This window comes from Ranitomeya variabilis, chromosome 8 (genome assembly GCF_051348905.1).
Source record: "Ranitomeya variabilis isolate aRanVar5 chromosome 8, aRanVar5.hap1, whole genome shotgun sequence".
NCBI lineage: Eukaryota > Metazoa > Chordata > Amphibia > Anura > Dendrobatidae > Ranitomeya > Ranitomeya variabilis.
Window position 1 is genome coordinate 7,109,759 of NC_135239.1, and position 19,947 is coordinate 7,129,705.

Consider the following 19,947-nt stretch of genomic DNA (forward strand, 5'->3'; position numbering starts at 1 on the left):
CGAAGAAATGTTACCACTAAGGCTACTTTCACACTTGCGTTTACCTGATCTGCGGCAGGCTGCGGACTTCCTCCGTGAAGCCCCGCCCTCGGCCGCACCTCCGCCGCTAGCTCCGCCTACTTCTGCATGTGGCCCGCATGCGACCTCTGTACCTGTCTTTAACATTAGGTACGCAGGTCGTGCGGCTGTATGCGGATGCTGCCGCATGCGTCGTTTTGACGATGCGGAAAAAAAAATGCTACTGGCTGCGTCCTATGCTGGTCGCCGCATCGTCAAAACGACGCATGCGGCAGCATCCGCATACAGCCGCACGACCTGCGTACCTAATGTTAAAGATAGGTACAGAGGTCGCATGCGGGCCACATGCAGAAGTAGGCGGAGCTAGCGGCGGAGGTGCGGCCGAGGGCGGGGCTTCACGGAGGAAAGTGTGAAAGTAGCCTTATTCTCTGCGGCTTCGTCATTTCTCCCTTCCCGCTGCTGCACATTCTGGACGCCCTTCTCAGTCACAGGACACGGAGAGACCCCGGCGGGGGATCAGGGTCGGGGCCCTGGAGAGACGGTGGGGGCCACTCACACTGTCTGGGAGACAGCGCACACTGGGGGCCCCGGAGCTGGAGGGCCGCAGTCAGAAGTTTCATAAACCAGAGCGGTGTGTGGAGGGAGCAGGAGTCATTGTGACTGACAGCTGGGAGAGGCAGCCGGTGCTGAGCAACAGGAGGGCGGGACTTCCCAGCATCCAATCCCGGCGGAGCGCGGGCTTAGTGCAGTTACCGTATTCTCGCGGTGTCTGAGCCGTTATGGACGGTGTCCTGAGAGGTCCAGTCCCTGCTCCTCATGAGTCGTCAATCAGCACCGCAGCTGCTCTGTCCTGAGTCTGAGTCCTCTCTGTATCATGAAAAGAGCAGAGCTGAGTGCTCCTTCACCTCCTGCAGCGAAGCCTTTAGGTATGTGTCCACATTCACATCCACGTTCAATCCGCAGCGTCCAGATGTTACAGCGCAGTGGAGGGGATTTTATCAAATCCCGTCTCCACTATGCGTGGTAACACGCACCCGGCGGCCCTGCGATTCCAGACATGCGGCGAGTCTTTTAAGATTGCAGCATGTCCGTGTACCTTGCGGCGACGCTGCGCCACCGCAAGGTAAATTACAGGGCCCTATGTGTGGGGTGCGATGATTCCGGATGTGCGCAATGAACACATCCGGCATCATCACTTCCCAGAAGGGGCGGAGCGAGTTTGCCGCTCCATCCAAACCGCCGGCCATCCTGAACGTGGACACATATCCTAAGACTGCTGAGCCCGACCTGCCCCCCGACAGGACACAGCAGCCCCCCTAACAGGACACAGCAGCCCCCCTGACAGGACACAGCAGCCCCCCTGACAGGACACAGCAGCTCCCCTGACAGGACACAGCAGCCCCCTGACAGGACACAGCAGCCCCCTGACAGGACACAGCAGCCCCCTGACAGGACACAGCAGCCCCCTAACAGGACACAGCAGCCCCCTGACAGGACACAGCAGCCCCCTGACAGGACACAGCAGCCCCCTGACAGGACACAGCAGCCCCCTGACAGGACACAGCAGCCCCCTGACAGGACACAGCAGCCCCCCGACAGGACACAGCAGCCCCCCGACAGGACACAGCAGCCCCCCGACAGGACACAGCAGTCCCCCCGACAGGACACAGCAGCCCCCCGACAGGACACAGCAGCCCCCTAACAGGACACAGCAGCCCCCTGACAGGACACAGCACCCCCTTGACAGGACACAGCAGCTCCCCTGACAGGACACAGCAGCCCCCTAACAGAACACAGCAGCCCCCTGACAGGACACAGCAGCCCCCTGACAGGACACAGCAGCCCCCCTAACAGAACACAGCAGCCCCCTGACAGGACACAGCAGCCCCCCTAACAGAACACAGCAGCCCCCTGACAGGACACAGCAGCCCCCTCTCAGGATTCCCTGCAGTTACCTCTTCAGTCTTCAGAGTGGAGCTGTGGTGTCCTGTCGGGGCAGATGGGGCACATACCCTTAGGCTGGGTTCACATTGCACTGAGTCCGTCTAACGGACACGTTTTTAAGTAGTGAAAACACAATGTAACGGACATTGTAACGCTCCCATAGACTTGCATTGTCTGGCCTAAATTGGCATGCGTTTGCCACATTTCGTTTTTTTATGACGGACCTTGGAACGCGGCTTGCAGCGTTTTCGGGTCTGGTCAAGCTAACGCAAGACTAACGGAAAGCGTCTATTCTGCCATTGATGGCTACTGCAAACGCAGCCAGACGCAAATCATGCAAAATTTCCAAATAAAACCATACGTTTGAATTGCGTTAATGAGGGTGGTCCATGTGGTCATGTGACAGGAAATATGATTTCAGCCATTTTTAGGAGAAGGGACACTACAACACATTGTCAGCACGCCTGCAGCACAGTGTGAGTGTCTTGCAAGCGATCAGAGGCAATGGAAGTACAATTCTATGTATTATTATATATTATTATATTATATATCTCTGTATACATCATGTGAGTGTGTAGTGCACGTCGGATGTGTGTGTGTAAAAAAAAAAAAAAAGAGAACAACTTTATTGACAGTGCCAAACGCAGACAAACGGATGCTTCACGAACGGACATCAGAATGACATAAACGCTGTCACAGGGTATATACACTAGATTCCTTGATAAGGCGTTGATCCAGGGAACTAGTCTGATTGCCGTATGTGGAGTCGGGAAGGAATTTTTTTCCCCATGGTGGAGCTTACTCTTACCACATGGGGTTTTTTGCCTTCCCCTGGATCAACATGTTAGGGCATGTTAGGTTAGGCTATGGGGTGAACTAGATGGACTTACAGTCTTCCTTCAACCTTAATAACTATGTAACTATGTAACATGCGTTAACGTGAAGCCAAATTTTCAAGAAATTTGTCTCTTTTCTGTAGATGCGTTTAACGGTATGCACTTAACGCAATGTGAACCTAGCCTTATCCCTCTCTGCCGGGGGCTCCTCAGGATTTAGAGCTGCTGAACAGGCGCCTTCTAGAGATCTTATGTAACCTGACCACACACTACACACGTATATCACACAAACACAGTATATGGTAAGAGTAGGCAAAAACTTCCACAGTGCTACAGAAAAGTAAGTGGGGCCGGCCTCCAGCACGAGAGGCTGAGAAGATCTGCAGGGGAAGAAGGGTCTTGTGCTCCATCACACTGGCGTATAACACGGCCGGGTGCTATGTGATGTTATAGCACAGTGTTATACTATGGGGCAGCGAAGAGCTGTGATTTTTTTGCTGCGAGTGGCTCTGGAATTTAGATCACACGGACCCATTGAAATCTATGCATGCGTGTGAAACATCAGGCTGCACTCAGCTGTCATCTGAGTGCAGTTGGACATCCATGGCCTCAGACAGTGGAGAAGATGGAGAAATTAATTTCCCTGTCTTCTCCATGTGCTCCGATATCTCATGCAAGAGAATCAGATGACACTCGGATGAGAGTTTGAGCCGAGTGTCAGCAGCATAATTGAGAGAATCATCACTCGTGGGACCCCGGGCTTACACTTTTTTCAGCTGGACCTTAATTATTCCTAATATTCCCCAAAACTTTATAATATAAGTATCCTTCTTCCCAAACCCCCTGACCTAAGCAGGGCCGGCATCAGGGCATTACTGCCCTTACAGGATGGGGCCCGATGAGCAGAGGGGGCCCGCAGTGGCTCAGCAGGCCCCAGCTAAAGGCTTCTGCCAGCTCAGCAACTGATCGGGTGTCCTCAGACGCACAGGCAGTTAGAATTTGTTCCTGTGTGGGAGATTGCTACCGCACGGCAAGTTAACATCCGACAGCCAATCACAGGCCGGCAGCTGACGTCAGCGGGCACTTAGCCGGCATATGACATCACTGTCATACGCCGGAACAAAGGTCCGCGCCTCAGATGCATCGAGTGGAGGACACTGTTGGATCTCAGCCAGGTAAGGAGAAACTTTATTTTTTGTAACGCCGCGGTATGGGGCATATTATACACTATGGGGCAGCCTTATACCGCTATGGGGCAGCATTATACCGCTATGGGGCATATTATACACTATGGGGGTGCATTATACCGCTATGGGGCAGCGTTATACCGCTATGGGGCAGCGTTATACCGCTATGGGGCAGCGATATACCGCTATGTGGCAGTGATATACCGCTATGGGGCAGCATTATACCGCTATGGGGCAGCATTATACCGCTATGGGGCAGATGTCGCGAGTGCTGGTGTCCTACATCATCGCCACCTGTCCAGATAAAAACTACAGTCTCTGAGCAAACAACCAGCAGCAGATTGGGGAACATCCACCACTCTGAGGGGTCCTGGGATGTGGAGGTTTAACACCGCATGTTACAGATCACGGCTCCTGGAGGTTCTGCAATGTAGGGAGATCCTGTACCCATCCAAAAATTCCTCTCACATAAGTAGTGAGGAGCCAGGTGTCACCTGCCTCATTATTTCCTTACTCGTTAGTTTAAGGCATACCCTCCCTGTGTGACCCGGAGCTGTCGCACTGTGGGACCCCCGGGCCGTATTAGGGAGAGCTGACTGGCGCCTCCTCCGCCTCTTGTGTCACACGGTGGAATTACATAATAGTCAGTGACGAGGTCTTACATAATCTTTCAATAATACACCCATGAATTATCATCTGGGGTGAAATGCATTATGGGTAGTGAGCAGCTTCTGGGCGTGATGACCTCCCGTTGCTGCCGCCCGCTTGTTGTGTAGTGCCGCCATCGTGCACTGTGAGGCCTGGGAATAATACCCCTATGTCCACATCCAGGACCTGCAGTGATCTCTTCTGCCGTAGTATGGCGGCATTCAGCGCTCGCAGTAATGTGGCGGCACATGAGCTGGATATCTGTGGCGCTGCCTGGTGTGAGACGCCTTGTTATGACGGCTCTGTGGAAGGCGACTATTGATTGGGGGACAGTGCGGCATTTTCTGGGCTTCATTTCTCCTGGTTCCTGGGATCTGGCAGCAGCAGCTTCTTCTTTTCTTCTTTGCACTCATTTTGACAAATCTCATTTCTGGTTTGGGGAGTTTTTGTTCCCCAAAAAGCTTGAACAGATCTGTGACGAGAGACTTCCAGAAGTGATCACGTCCAGTGTCGGCTCTGTACCCTGCAGCACTGACTGCCTTCCTATCGCTTGTCCCCCGCTGGGGTCTCTGTGTCCTGTGACTGTAAGGCTGCTTTCACACTTGCGTTTTTAGCAATCCGTCGCAATTCGTAGTTTTGGGCAAAAAACGGATCCTGCAAATGTGCCCGCAGGATGCGTTTTTTGCCCATAGACTTGTATTAGCGACGGATTGCAACGAATGGCCACATGCCGCGTCCGTCGTGCGATGGATCTGTCGTGTTTTGGCGGACCGTCAGCATGAAAAAACGTTCAAGTGAACTTTTTTTGTCCGTCGCGTCCACCATTTTCGACCGCGCATGTGTGGCCAAAACACCGCCCCCTCCTCCCCTTCAGAATGGGCAGCGGATGCGTTGAAAAACTGCATCCGCTGCCCACGTCGGGCACAAATTTCACAACGTGCTTCCGTATGTCGGCCCGACACATAATGACGGACCCGCACCGACACTAGTGTGAAAGTAGCCTAAGGCTGCTTTCACACATCAGGTTTTTTGTTTCAGGCACAATCCGGCAGTTTTTGAAAAAAACGGATCCGTTGTATTAGCGCCGGATTGTGCCTGAAGGGCATGCTTTTCATCCGTTTTGTGCCGGATCCGTTCCTTCAGGCTTTTTTGTCGGACACAAGAAACGTCCACTGCAACGTTTTTTCTGTGCGGCGAAAAAGCCTGAAGGGACGTTTCCGGCAATAAACGCATGGAACGGGTGTGTGAATGAACGGTTCCGGCAACCAAATCCGTTTTTTACACATTGAGCGTGCCCAGAAGCTTTGTTTTCGATTCTGGCATGGGAAAATCTCTCTCCTCTCTCCTCTCTCGTCCCAAAAATCCATGAACAATAAAGAAAGCCGGATCCAGCTAAAAAACGGATCCGGTGCATCAGTTTTTCACAATTTACGCTGGATCCGTTTTTTTTTGCAAATTTGCCGGATTTATTCTGAAACAAAAAACGTGATGTGTGAAAGCAGCCTAAGAACGGCCTCTGAAACGTACAGCAGCGGGAATGGAGAAATGAAGAAGCCGTGATTCAGGATAAGAAGAAAATAAAACTGCTGGAAAGTTCCGAGTTCTCTGCAAAATCCTGCAGCCACGTGACGCCCCGCCTCCTGCTGAGATTTGCATATCCCCCAGGATGCACCTGGCCCGTCCTTAGAATTGTAACATTTCTTTCTTGTTTTCCGTTAGTTTTTGTAGTAAAGTTCAGTAACAGATCAGATACATTGTGTCCGGGGAACGTGACCCCACAGTCCATCCCGGGGCCGTCCTCTCCGCGGGGGGGATGAGCGCAGCGCAGGCCCCGGGTGACGCCGGCCGCTCTCCTCTCTATACTCTGGTTTCTCTTCAGATCGAATAAATCTTTCGCCTTTTACTAAAGATTTCCGTGGAGAGGAACAATTATGAGTTTCGTGTAATTTTTTGATGCCCGGCGCTCGCTGGGCTCCTGCGCTGGTGAATAACAGAAGTGAAGGGTCTCGTTCTGGGAAAACTGAGGGGTGTTTTGGCCTAAGATCAAGTGATTCAGCTGTTGCTTCCATGATCTTGTTCCAATTCTAAGTGTCCGGCAATACAGCGCTCAATATGGTTCTGTGCGGAGCAAAGTATAATACCGCCCACAGGGAGAAGTGGAAGATACAGAAAGGAAATGGAGACATGCCCCGCCCACAGGGCGTGCCTCATCTAAATAATACCCATGATGCACCAGGAAAAGACTGCTGGACTAATATGCACAATACTCTCTCCATTAAAATTAAATGCGTGCAACCAGATCCACTGGTACACAAAGCTCTCCACAGTGCTGCACCATCCTACATCTCATCTCTATCCCCTACCTGTCCTCTCCACAGTGCTGCACCACCCTACATCTCATCTCTATCCCCTACCTGTCCTCTCCACAGTGCTGCACCGACATACATCTCCTCCTCATCTGTCTCCCACCTACCCGTTCTCTCCACACTGCTGCACCGCCCTATATCTCATCTTTGTCTATCCCCTACCCGTCCTCTCCTCAGTGCTGCACCGCCCTATATCTCATCTTTGTCTATCCCCTACCCGTTCTCTCCACAGTGCTGCACCGCCCTATATCTCATCTTTGTCTATCCCCTACCCGTCCTCTCCTCAGTGCTGCACCGCCCTAGATCTCATCTTTGTCTATCCCCTACCCGTCCTCTCCTCAGTGCTGCACCGCCCTATATCTCATCTTTGTCTATCCCCTACCCGTTCTCTCCACAGTGCTGCACCGCCCTATATCTCATCTTTGTCTATCCCCTACCCGTCCTCTCCTCAGTGCTGCACCGCCCTAGATCTCATCTTTGTCTATCCCCTACCCGTCCTCTCCTCAGTGCTGCACCGCCCTATATCTCATCTTTGTCTATCCCCTACCCGTCCTCTCCTCAGTGCTGCACCGCCCTAGATCTCATCTTTGTCTATCCCCTACCCGTCCTCTCCTCAGTGCTGCACCGCCCTATATCTCATCTTTGTCTATCCCCTACCCGTCCTCTCCACAGTGCTGCACCGCCCTATATCTCATCTTTGTCTATCCCCTACCCGTCCTCTCCTCAGTGCTGCACCGCCCTATATCTCATCTTTGTCTATCCCCTACCCGTTCTCTCCACAGTGCTGCACCGCCCTATATCTCATCTTTGTCTATCCCCTACCCGTCCTCTCCTCAGTGCTGCACCGCCCTATATCTCATCTTTGTCTATCCCCTACCCGTTCTCTCCACAGTGCTGCACCGCCCTATATCTCATCTTTGTCTATCCCCTACCCGTTCTCTCCTCAGTGCTGCACCGCCCTATATCTCATCTTTGTCTATCCCCTACCCGTCCTCTCCTCAGTGCTGCACCGCCCTATATCTCATCTTTGTCTATCCCCTACCCGTCCTCTCCTCAGTGCTGCACCGCCCTATATCTCATCTTTGTCTATCCCCTACCCGTCCTCTCCTCAGTGCTGCACCGCCCTATATCTCATCTTTGTCTATCCCCTACCCGTCCTCTCCTCAGTGCTGCACCGCCCTATATCTCATCTTTGTCTATCCCCTACCCGTTCTCTCCACAGTGCTGCACCGCCCTATATCTCATCTTTGTCTATCCCCTACCCGTCCTCTCCTCAGTGCTGCACCGCCCTATATCTCATCTTTGTCTATCCCCTACCTGTCCTCTCCTCAGTGCTGCACTGCCCTAGATCTCCTCATCTCTGTGTATCACGTTACCCATGTTGTCAGTTCTGCAACTGATCTAAGGCCGGGGTCACACTTGCGAGTTCAATGCGAGAAACTCACGCTAGTCTCTTTCATCAATTCCCGGCGCTTCTGCTGGCACTGGGGACTGGAGCGTTCAGCTGCATAGAAATGCATGCAGCTGAACGCTCCTGTCCCAAATGCCGGCGGCAGTGCCGGGTATTGATGCGCGAGTTTCTCGTATTGCACTCGCAAGTGTGACCCCGGCCTAAGACTGACATCCTACATAATCCAAATCTCACACTTTTATCACCAAGACTTCTCTCGCGCTGTGCTGGTTTTCTGGAATGCTCTACTCCAGCTGATCTAATACCTAGCCCTCACATTTTTATTTGTGTTTTAAAATCTCATCTCTGTAGACAGGCTTATCACTGCACTTCACTTATCTAACTCTCCACTGTTCCCTCTTTCTAAATTTTCCTCAGACTCTGAACCTTCCTACCCATCTGTCTCCAGTTCCTCCATGCACCCAATAGTACACAGTAACTGTTTGCTGGCATCGTTGCTTTTGCTGTCAATGTTTTACAATGGTAACCAGGGTAAACATTGGGTTACTAAGTGCAGGGCCGCGCTTAGTAACCCAATGTTTACCCTGGTTACCATTGTAAATGTAAAAAAAAAACAAAAACACACACTCACATTCCGGTGCCTGTCACGTCCCCCGGCGTCCGCTTCCCTGCGCTCCTCCTGCATCCTGTAAACTGTGAAAAAGTCTCGCACTCAACTTAAGTATTTTTGATTTGCAGATTTATTAGTACTAAAGGTAGCACTGGAAACGTTTCAGCCCTTATCGGGCTTTCATCAGTCACGTGCTGTGCCTTTCAATGTGTGTTGGTAATATCCTTAATTAGGATGCAGACCGTGCGTAATGCAATGGGTGGCCGTCTCATATAGAAGTGGAGTACTATTCAGAGTATACAAAAAGCTCAAAGGGGCATATATAGGGCTGGGGGTAATCCCCACAAACGGCCAGCAATAGAATCAGGGGCTGGAGGGGAGCCGCTCAGCTCTGTGTGATATCCTCTCAGACGCGGTGTCCACCGCTTGTCCCTCCTGTGCTTCCTGTGTCAGCGCCGGCCGGCTGTAAAGCAGGGCACAGCGGTGACGTCACCGCTCTGCTTTCCGGCGGTGCTTACACAGGATGCAGGAGGAGTGCAGGGAAGCGGACGCCGTGGGACGTGACAGGCACCGGAATGTGAGTATGTGGTTTTTTTTTTTTTTACATTTACACTGGTAACCAGGGTAAACATCGGGTTACTAAGCGCGGGACGTGCTGGATATACCACTGTGCTGTATATACCACTGTGCGGGCTGTGCTGTATATACCACTGTGTGAGCTGTGCTGTATATACTACTGTGTGGGCTGTGCTGTATACTGCTGTGTGGGCTGTGTTATCTACTATGCGGGCTGTGCTATATACTATGGGGAGTATATTATCTTCTATGGGGAGGCCATGTTATGTACTATGTGGCTGTGATATATACTATTGTGGGGGTATATTATATTCTATGGGGGAGGTTGGGTTATATACTATTGGGGAGGTTGTGTTATATTCTATGGGGGCTACATTATATATTATGGGGAGGTGGGCTGTATTATATTCTATGGGGTTACATTATACTCTGTGGGGTGGCTGCATGATACTCTGTGGGGTGGCTGCATTATACTCTGTGGGGTGGCCGCATTATATTCTGTAAGGTGGTGGCTACATTATACTATATGTGGGCTGCATTATACTGTATCGAGGACTATGGGGAATACGTTATACTATATGAAGAACTATGGCGTGCATTATACTATGGGAAGTGAATTGTACTACATGGATGACTATGGCGGTGCATTATACTATATGGAGCACTATGAGGAGTGCATTATACTATATGGAGCACTATGAGGAGTGTATTACGCTATATGGAGGACTATGAGGAGTGTATTATGCTATATAGAGGACTGAGCAGTGTATTTTAATAAATGGAGGACTATAGGGAGTGTATTATACTATATGGAGGACTGTGGAGCACATTATAATATATGGAGGACTATGGGGTGTATTTTACTAAACAAGTAAAATGCTGCATATTCAGATTGTTTTTGCCGGAACAAAAATCATTGTTCTCAGCAGCACATTGCCGGTGTAAACTGTAGATGTGCTGCTGATAACATGATCCTGTATGGTGATCGGTTAGTGATCTATTAGTGATCGTTCTGTCCCATCATTCTTTCTCAGACGGTGGAAAGAGGCCGGGAAACAAGTGTTGAACAACTTCAGGATTGTTGATCTCACTCATTTAGTGGCCTGAACTCAGCGCTTGTAAATACAACCGAAATGCTTCTGTGTGATGTGCAATATGTCAGCATTTGGGGCCCCATTATAAACTTTGCCTAAAACCGGCCCTGCCTACAAGTGTACAGAGATATTATACAGTCACCATGTGACAAATGGGCCTGTGTGACTTCAATGCCAGGGCTGAATGTTAGTCCCAGTCCGGCCCTGCTATGTGATGTCTGTACACGTCCCCTCTGTAATGTAAAGTGCTGCAGAATATGTCGGCGCTATAGAGAAGACATTATTATTACTGTGCCCTGAAGCAGGGAATGAAAGACTCTGCCCCCCGAGAACTTCCCCTCACCATTCAGGGCTCTGTTCTTGCAGTTTTCCTCCCATCCCCCACCGGCTTCACGCTGGGTCTTACTTTGCTAAACACTTTTAAGGCCGGTTTCACATTAGCGTTTGCATGAGCTGCGGAGGGCTGTGGACTTCCTCCGTGAAGCCCCGCCCTCGGCCGCACCTCCGCCTCTAGCTCCGCCTACTTCTGCATGCGGCCGACATGCGGTCTGCGTACCTATCTTTAACATTAGGTACGCAGGTCGTGCGGCTGTATGCGGATGCTTCCGCACTCGTCATTTTGACGATGCAGCGACCAGCGTAGGACGCAGCTTGTAGCAAATTTTTTTTTCCGCATCGTCAAAACGACGCATGCGGAAGCATCCGCATACAGCCGCACGACCTGCGTACCTAATGTTAAAGATAGGTACGCAGGCCGCATGCAGAAGTAGGCGGAGCTAGAGGCGGAGGTGTGGCCGAGGGCGGGGCTTCACAGAGGAAGTCCGCAGCTCATGCAAACGCTAGTGTGAAACTGGCCTAACAGCATCCGAAAAAAAACCCTGAATGAGCCCTATACTGGAGGAATGAGCCCTATACTGGAGGAATGACGCCTTATCTCTATGAAAACCTTGTGACCGCCTCCTGCTGTGATTTGCATATCCCCCAGGATGCACCTGGCCCGTCCTTAGAATTGTAACATTTCTTTCTTTATTTCCGTTAGTTTTTGTAGTAAAGTTCAGTAACAGATCAGATACATTGTGTCCGGGGAACGTGACCCCACAGTCCATCCCGGGGCCGTCCTCTCCGCGGGGGGGATGAGCACAGCGCAGGCCCCGGGTGACGCCGGCCGCTCTCCTCTCTATACTCTGGTTTCTCTTCAGATCGAATAAATCTTTCGCCTTTTACTAAAGATTTCCGTGGAGAGGAACAATTATGAGTTTCATGTAATTTTTTGATGCCCGGCGCTCGCTGGGCTCCTGCACTGGTGAATAACAGAAGTGATTGGGAACACTGAGGGGTGTTATGGTCTAAGATCAAGTCTGTATTAGGCTGCTTTCACACATCAGGTTTTTTGTTTCAGGCACAATCCGGCAAAAAACGGATCCTTTTTTTTTTTTTTTTACACGCCGGATCCGTTTTTTTCCCATAGAGTTGTATTAGTGTCGGATTGTGCGTGAAGGACATGCATTTCATCCGTTTTGTGCTGGATCCGTCCCTTCAGGCTTTTTTGCCAGACACAAAAAACGTCCCCTGCAATATCTCTCTCTCTCCTAAAGGGAGAGCGACTGGCGCCTCTCGGGTCACATGCTCGGTGATGAGGAGGACGAGGTCTGAAATTATTTATAGAAATGTTATTGGTGCAGGGGAAATGCATTATGGGTAGTGAGCTGCTGGTGGCTGTGGTGACATCATTGCCACCGCCCACTTCTATAGTGCCGCCATCAGTAACAGTCCCATGTGGTTGTGTTGGTTTGGACACCGCCGGATCCCACCGCAGACGTGACATTACAGATAGTGGATCAGTCTGTTCTGTGCGGTGATAATTTTTGGATGAGTGGAGGATAATTTTTTGTCTTTATCTGTACTGGTAAACTGTATGTTGGGTAACTGCACAGTATAGACGCCCTGAGACCGCACGTCTAGGGGGGTAATACGGGCGATATGGAGCCCACCTAAGAAAAGCTACTGCAAGCCCCGCCCCCAGCTGTGCCTCATCTACATAACACCCATGATGCATCGGGAGAAGCCCCCGTTTGCTGCGGAGATGTTACATTGTCGTTACCCGATTTGTCGCTGGTTTGTTTTGCTCTTCGGTTTCTTTTCTACTGATGAAATGTTGATCTGCAGTTGGGGACAAAGAACGAGATTACGGAACGTTCTTAGATTTCTCTTTAATACATTTTTCACCGTTCACTAAAGATTTCCCAGGAGAGGAACAATTGTGAGAAAACATTGTGTCATTTCAGAATTTGCATTTGAGGTTTGATATATTTAAAGTTTTCACATATCCTCAGGATGGGAGACAGTAGGTGGCACCCTGGTGACCGGCAGCAGCGCCCCAGTGATTGGCAACAGCCCGGTGATCGGCAGCAGCCCAGTGATCGGCAGTGCCCGGGTGATCGGCAGCAGCCCAGTGATCGGCAGCACAGGGCACCGCCCTCCCGTCTGGAGCGGATTACAGGACAGACTCCAGCTCTCCCCAGGGTCCTATTGGGACTGCGAGGGGCAGGAGAGCGAACAGCATCACACTGCCCCATGGAAATGGCTGGAGCTGGGTCCGGGCGGGGGGCAGCGGTTAGACCACCCCACCTATTCTGTGGATAGTATCTAGCATTCAGAATACCCACTTAGGGTTTTTTACTTCCCGATTGTCAGTACTGTTAGCATTAAAGATTGTTATTTTATAGCATTCTGAGTATTTTAAACCCCCTTTAAATAATAACGATGTCCGCCTTTAGGTGGTCGCTCATTACTTTCCTCCGCTCACTGGTCGCTTGTTCTTGTGTTGCAGCTTTGCAGTTGATCAAAGAATTGACGAGGACGGAGGTTCGGCCGGATTTATTGCACGGACTTGTGAAGCTGCTGCGACCATCCTGGAAGGACGGCGGGAGGGCGACACCGCAGATCTTAGACGGTGGGTGATCGACGTGTGCACAGCTCTGTTCTCAGAGGTCTCCTTCCTGACACCTGAGGAACTGTAGAGGAAGAACATTTACAGACAGGAAATATTGATTTCATTTTGGTGCAAAATCCCAAGTGCAATAAATGACCCGAACATTGCTGGCATCAGTGCGGCGGCCCCTGCACCGGTGGATGCACCACTGTGGACCCCTATATCTCCAGTGTGACCCTCCATTCTACACAGAAATCATTGTTTTTTTCTCACCAGATCCCGATGTGCCTGTCATCTCGGCCCCTTTACCCGCCTTCATCCAGCAGGCGGCCTGTGCCAGGGCCATAGGGTGAGTGCAGAACATTGTAACTCCCGAGCTGTGATAAAACTACTACTACTGCCCAGTTTGTGACTATCGCATGTTGGGAGCTGTAGTTTAGCATTAGCTGGGAAGAAGCATGTCTCTGGTGTACGACGTGTCCTCCGCCTCTACCTCCAGGATGTTGGCGCGGGAGTCCTCCGAGCTGTGTGACCAGATGATCCGGCTGAGGGTTGTACATCACCTGCTGTACGTCATGGGGAACATGGACCACACGGAGAGTCAGAGACAGGCCAGCCTCGCCGTGCAGGTGAGCGCCGCAGGGTATCCGCACTACTGCTGGCAGAATCCAGCCCGAGCGCAGCTCTAGGTGTGAGTGGAGTATAGACTGCCGTCCGGTCTTGTTTCATGCCATTCCGGCGCTCACACTCCACGGCCAATCAGAATTGTGCGTTGTGTCGCGCTGCGATCTCACAGGCTGCTGTCCGTTACCGCACCAATCGGATCTGATCTATTGCTGATTCTTCCTCACTTTTCAGTACTTTGCATCCGTGTCCCCAGTTGTTGAGGAACAAGTGAGGCTCGCCATTGGGGAGAAGCTCTTCCAGATGCTGATGGTAAGATGGGGTTTTTGTCACCCCCCAACCTGTGCACCCAATCACCCTGCAGACTGAGGGTCCTCGCCCGTCTGTCACTGTTATTTCGTTGTCCTTTATATTGTATATCATGTACAGCGGCCGGGAATCAGTGCTCCTCGGGGGCTTCACATTGGGGTCAATGGTCTCCCCCAGCTCTGGGAGCGCAGAATCTACAGTCACCGCAGAGAAGATCCAGACCCCGGCGTTCTGCTTCTCCAGATGTCCTTCGCTTTGTAGCCGGAGACTGTCGACATGCTGCTGTTGACGGATCCGAGCTCCTCTATTCCTCCATAGCAGTTTGTATAATGGTGTCCAGCGGTGAATGGTCCCAGCGACCCTTCGGTTCGCCCTGGATGTGACTCCGTCGGTTTCCAGTGGACGTATCCGGTATTTCTGTGCTCGTGTGGCCGACCAAACCACAATCAGGGCGTGTTCACACCATGGCAAACCGACGAGTCTTTCCAAAGACGACACTGCAGGAATCACGATATCTTTGTCCTCTGCGTCCTTTTGGAGGCGTCTTCTGTGGATTCTTCCAAGCAAACTCTGCCGGAAGAACGGTGCGGTGCGGCCACCTGTCCTCATGGCACCTATGCAAACATGAAGGGGTTAAAAGCCGCTGAAAAGACTGAACCTGTGAACATTACAGTACATTGCACGGTCGGGCTATGTGCACACGCTGCGGATTTTCCCAGCTTCTGACTCTAAAAAGCTCATGGTGGGAAAAAAAGAAAGTTCATGTTCTGTCTCTGAAGCGGCTCCTGACCCAGTACTGTCCAATCACACGACTGCAGAACAAACAAAAAAAAACACTTGAGGAGGAAAACTCAGAAAAAAAGTCTTCAGGAAATAAAAAAACTAATTAAAAAATGCAAAGAAAGCGCGCTTCCATCCAAAAGACTTGATTTTGATTCCAACAAAAAAAAAAAACACACCTGAGTGTGAACCTCGGACTCCAGCAATGTTGGTCTGAGTTCAGACGAGCGCGAGAAAAATTTTCATCCACAAAACACTGATGATTCTTCATCCGTCTCGTCCATTTTATACATCAGCGGTGAATAAAATGTAGAATTGACGTTACTGCCTGCGATGCGCTAAGGATGGTCAGTGCGGGGTCTCCCCCTTCTGCGCCCCATAGACCTGAGCAGGCGAGTCTCGCCCCACATCCGGCCCCCACCAGGGCGAGCTCCAGCTTTATCCACATGGACACTCGTTCTGCGACAGGTCACATGAGTTACACTGGTCGGATTGTAGCGTAGACGGCGTAGAATGCTCTGGTCTGAACAAGCCCTAAATGTAGGGAACCCGCGCGGTTACTTGTCAGACGGACTCCGGAGAGCGGCCCGAGCCTTCTCACTGCGCTCGAACCATTTTTGCTCCATGTCAGGTTTTAGTTCCTTGTTGCATTCGTTTTTCACATTTTCTCCACTTCTCCCACCCGTTAAGGAGTAAAATATGGGAGAAAACCCACGGAAACACGGGGAGAACATACAAACTCCTGGCAGATGTTGTCCTTGGTGGGATTTGAACCCAGGACTCCAGCGCTGCAAGGCTGCAGTGCTAACCACTGAGCCACCGTACAGTGCTAACCAGTGAGCCACCGTGCTGCCCTATATATACACTCACCGGCCACTTTATTAGGTACACCATGCTAGTAACGGGTTGGACCCCCTCTTGCCTTCAGAACTGCCTCAATTCTTCGTGGCATAGATTCAACAAGGTGCTGGAAGCATTCCTCAGAGATTTTGGTCCATATTGACATGATGGCATCACACAGTTGCCGCAGATTTGTCGGCTGCACATCCCAAAGATGCTCCATACAAGGCAGGATGGATCCATGCTTTCATGTTGTTTACGCCAAATTCTGACCCTACCATCCGAATGTCGCAGCAGAAATCGAGACTCATCAGACCAAGCAACGTTTTTCCAATCTTCTACTGTCCAATTTCGATGAGCTTGTACAAATTGTAGCCTCAGTTTCCTGTTCTTAGCTGAAAGGAGTGGTACCCGGTGTGGTCTTCTGCTGCTGTAGCCCATCTGCCTCAAAGTTCGACGCACTGTGCGTTCAGAGATGCTCTTAGGCCTACCTTGGTTGTAACGGGTGGCGATTTGAGTCACTGTTGCCTTTCTATCAGCTCGAACCAGTCTGCCCATTCTCCTCTGACCTCTGGCATCAACAAGGCATTTCCGCCCACAGAACTGCCGCTCACTGGATTTTTTTTCTTTTTCGGACCATTCTCTGTAAACCCTAGAGATGGTTGTGCGTGAAAATCCCAGTAGATCAGCAGTTTCTGAAATACTCAGACCAGCCCTTCTGGCACCAACAACCATGCCACGTTCAAAGGCACTCAAATCACCTTTCTTCCCCATACTGATGCTCGGTTTGAACTGCAGGAGATTGTCTTGACCATGTCTACATGCCTAAATGCACTGAGTTGCCGCCATGTGATTGGCTGATTAGAAATTAAGTGTTAACAAGAAGTTGGACAGGTGTACCTAATAAAGTGGCCAGTGAGTGTATAGCACAGTACTAACCACTGAGCCACCTTACAGTGCTAGCCACTGTGCAATGCTAACCACTAAGAGACGTGTCGCGCATCTACAGCCGCCACCATTTTCTGATAGTTTTGTAGTTTCCACGCAGTTTGATGCTGGAATAAGACCGCCACAGCTGAGTGCCAGGATTACAGTGTCGTCCATGTGCTGCCATATCCCAGCTGTACGGATTCCTAATACTGCACCCCAGAAATGACAACATAACGGCAGCAGGTCCCTCACGTCGTGCACTGTGTCTCTGCAGGAGAACGCCGACATGTTGTACATGAAGTTGGATCCGATACAAGTGGACGTTCTGGTGTCCAATCAAGTGAACATCCCCAGCGGTGAGTGCGGGAGAGGATAGTGCGGGAGCGGAGGGCGCAGGAGAGGATAGTGCGGGAGCGGAGGGCGCGGGAGAGGATAGTGCGGGAGCAGAGGGCGCGAGAGAGGATAGTGAGGGAGCGGAGGGCGCGGGAGAGGATAGTGCGGGAGCGGAGGGTGCGGGAGAGGATGGCGCGGGAGCGGAGGGCGCGGGAGAGGATGGCGCGGGAGCGGCGGGCGCGGGAGAGGATGGCGCGGGAGAGGATGGCGCGGGAGCGGAGGGCGCGGGAGCGGAGGGCGCGGGAGCGGAGGGCGGGAGCAGCGAGTGTGGGAGCAGCCACCACTGATCTCCACCTGAGATCTTTATCTGCAGACCACTAGGTCACATCTCCAGACAATCTGATGCTTCTGGAGTAACTTGGATCTGCAGATAAATATCTCACGTGCAACCAGCTGCAGACGTCTGCGCGAATTCCTGTAATTAATGTATTTTTTTTTTTGCAGTAAATGAAGTGATAGAATAACCGCCCTGGAGAAACTGACACCATGGAGGAGGCCGCTGATCCCACATCTACACACTGACTGGAATATTACAGGAGCCGCCAGAAAACCTCTACTAATACCGTGCACAATAAAGGAGATTTACCAGCGGCACTGATATCCTCCTAAGTCTATGCACGTCCTGTCACACTGCAGAAGCCTGCATGTCTCCAGTGCACAGCTGCTGCAGAACATCCCAAGAATGATGGAAAGTTTGTCATGTCTACTGCCGTGACATCATGTCTCATCTTCCAGAGCTGCAGTCACTATTCTGCTGTTACATGTCTAATCCTCCAGGTCTTTTATTAAATAAAATAAAAATACTTTACATCACAATAACTAAGATACATTACAAATAAAACACAACAGAACAAAACATAAGAACAAAGCTCCAATCAGACGACAACAAACGACAAAAATCACAAAGAAATAAACCAGAAATTAAACCAAAATGGAGAAAGTTCATGACCTACAAATCAGGGACGAGAAAGAAAAATTCCAATAAAATAAAGAAAGCAAAACTAAAAGACGACAAACAAAATACTCATAACTACATGAATACCCCTGTAAAAATTATAAATAATAAATAGTATAAAATCATGTAAGACCCCCGGCCCAGCTTCATTCATACTACTATATACAACCCCAACTACATTCACACCGTCCTATATACAATATTATATACAATATATACACTATAAACACATTATACTAAACCAAATATTATACAACACCGCAAACACAACAAAACCCTACCGGTCCCACTGCCTCACCTTACAGCCCCCCCGTTACACCACCACATCCACCCTACAACAAACTTAAATACAATACAGTGTACAAGATTAACATTTTTTTTTTTTGTTTGTTTTTTTTTTTTTTTTTATTTTATATATATATACACACCTACTCTAACTATCCCGCCACCCCTGATCCAGCTCTGGCCACAAAGTTCAGGAATTATCCGAGCTAGGATCAGGCCCCAAAGTATTTCCCCAGGCGGGGCCTGGGCCAGGCCAGATCAGTCTCTTATCACCGCCGTTGAACCCCCCAATCCCCCCACCCAACCTAACTAAGACCCTCAATTATACACACTATATACAATATATACAATACACTATATACAACATATACATAAACCAACATCACAGAACACAACCTACATACTCACCACCCAAGGCTCAAGTTCGATGCCTGCAAACCTTCTATTCAAGGAACAGAAATACAAAACAAAAACCTAGGGTGTAAAGATATCAGCCCACCACCAGGATATAGGAGCGCTAACGGACTAAGGCACCCCGAAGGAGAAACCCCTCCAGAGATGGGCCGCCCTCCAGGCACCCAGTCCTTCGCACTCCAGAGAACGTACCTTCACCAGGGCACCTAGGATGCTGCTACAAACTTTATCTACACGGAGGATTTTACTCTGCGTCGAAACTAAAACTCGTGCGTTCCACGTCAAGTACCTGACCACTGTGCTGACTAAGAATAAAGTGGCTCGGTCCCTTCTCCCGAGGTCTCTGAACGCTCCATAGGCCCACTCGGCATAGGACAGAGTGGCCAGCCGCGGCCAACCAATGGAAACGCCCACCCTGTTGTACACCTCTGTATTAAAGGGACAATGAAGCAGGAAGTGCTCCATGCTTTCCAGCATGGTAGCGCAATCCTCACGGGGACAATTTCTGTCCACGGAGCTCCTGTGCTTCAAATTGTCCCTCACATACAACTTACCTTGGAAGCAGCGCCAAGTCAAGTCCAATACTTCTTGGGGATCCTGCTAGAATTTAACAAACTTAACCCAACCTCTAGATCCCGACTCGGGCAGTCCTTGAGGACCAGTGGTCTCTGAAAATGCGAAAGCAAGACCCGCATGTCGAGTTTCCTCGGGAGGGACCTCACTTCCCACATTCCCAGACCCCACCGGCGCATCATCTTCAGAACCGGGGTAACATAAGCCGGGAGATGCCCGTGC

The 19,947-nt window shown here is 50.6% G+C and overlaps 1 protein-coding gene and 3 non-coding genes across 9 annotated transcripts in view; 3 read left to right on the forward strand and 1 right to left on the reverse strand.

The window, feature by feature from the left end:
- Positions 1-18,312, forward strand: part of ARMH1 (armadillo like helical domain containing 1) — a 108,203-nt gene extending 89,891 nt beyond the window's left edge. For all 6 annotated transcript variants that reach the window (XM_077277853.1, XM_077277854.1, XM_077277852.1 and 3 more), the window contains 6 exons: positions 13,521-13,643; positions 13,899-13,971; positions 14,122-14,251; positions 14,481-14,558; positions 17,380-17,461; positions 17,943-18,312. In XM_077277853.1, coding sequence (XP_077133968.1) covers positions 13,521-13,643; positions 13,899-13,971; positions 14,122-14,251; positions 14,481-14,558; positions 17,380-17,461; positions 17,943-17,962 — 506 coding nt within the window. In that variant the 3' untranslated portion in view covers positions 17,963-18,312. The remainder of the gene's footprint in view (positions 1-13,520; positions 13,644-13,898; positions 13,972-14,121; positions 14,252-14,480; positions 14,559-17,379; positions 17,462-17,942) is intronic.
- LOC143788954 (U12 minor spliceosomal RNA) lies at positions 4,417-4,516 on the reverse strand. The gene has a single exon (XR_013218771.1). It is a non-coding gene; the product is annotated as a U12 minor spliceosomal RNA (small nuclear RNA).
- LOC143788963 (U5 spliceosomal RNA) lies at positions 6,493-6,607 on the forward strand. Its single transcript, XR_013218780.1, has one exon. It is a non-coding gene; the product is annotated as a U5 spliceosomal RNA (small nuclear RNA).
- Positions 11,870-11,984, forward strand: LOC143788955 (U5 spliceosomal RNA). The gene has a single exon (XR_013218772.1). It is a non-coding gene; the product is annotated as a U5 spliceosomal RNA (small nuclear RNA).
- Positions 18,313-19,947: the final 1,635 nt, after the last annotated feature.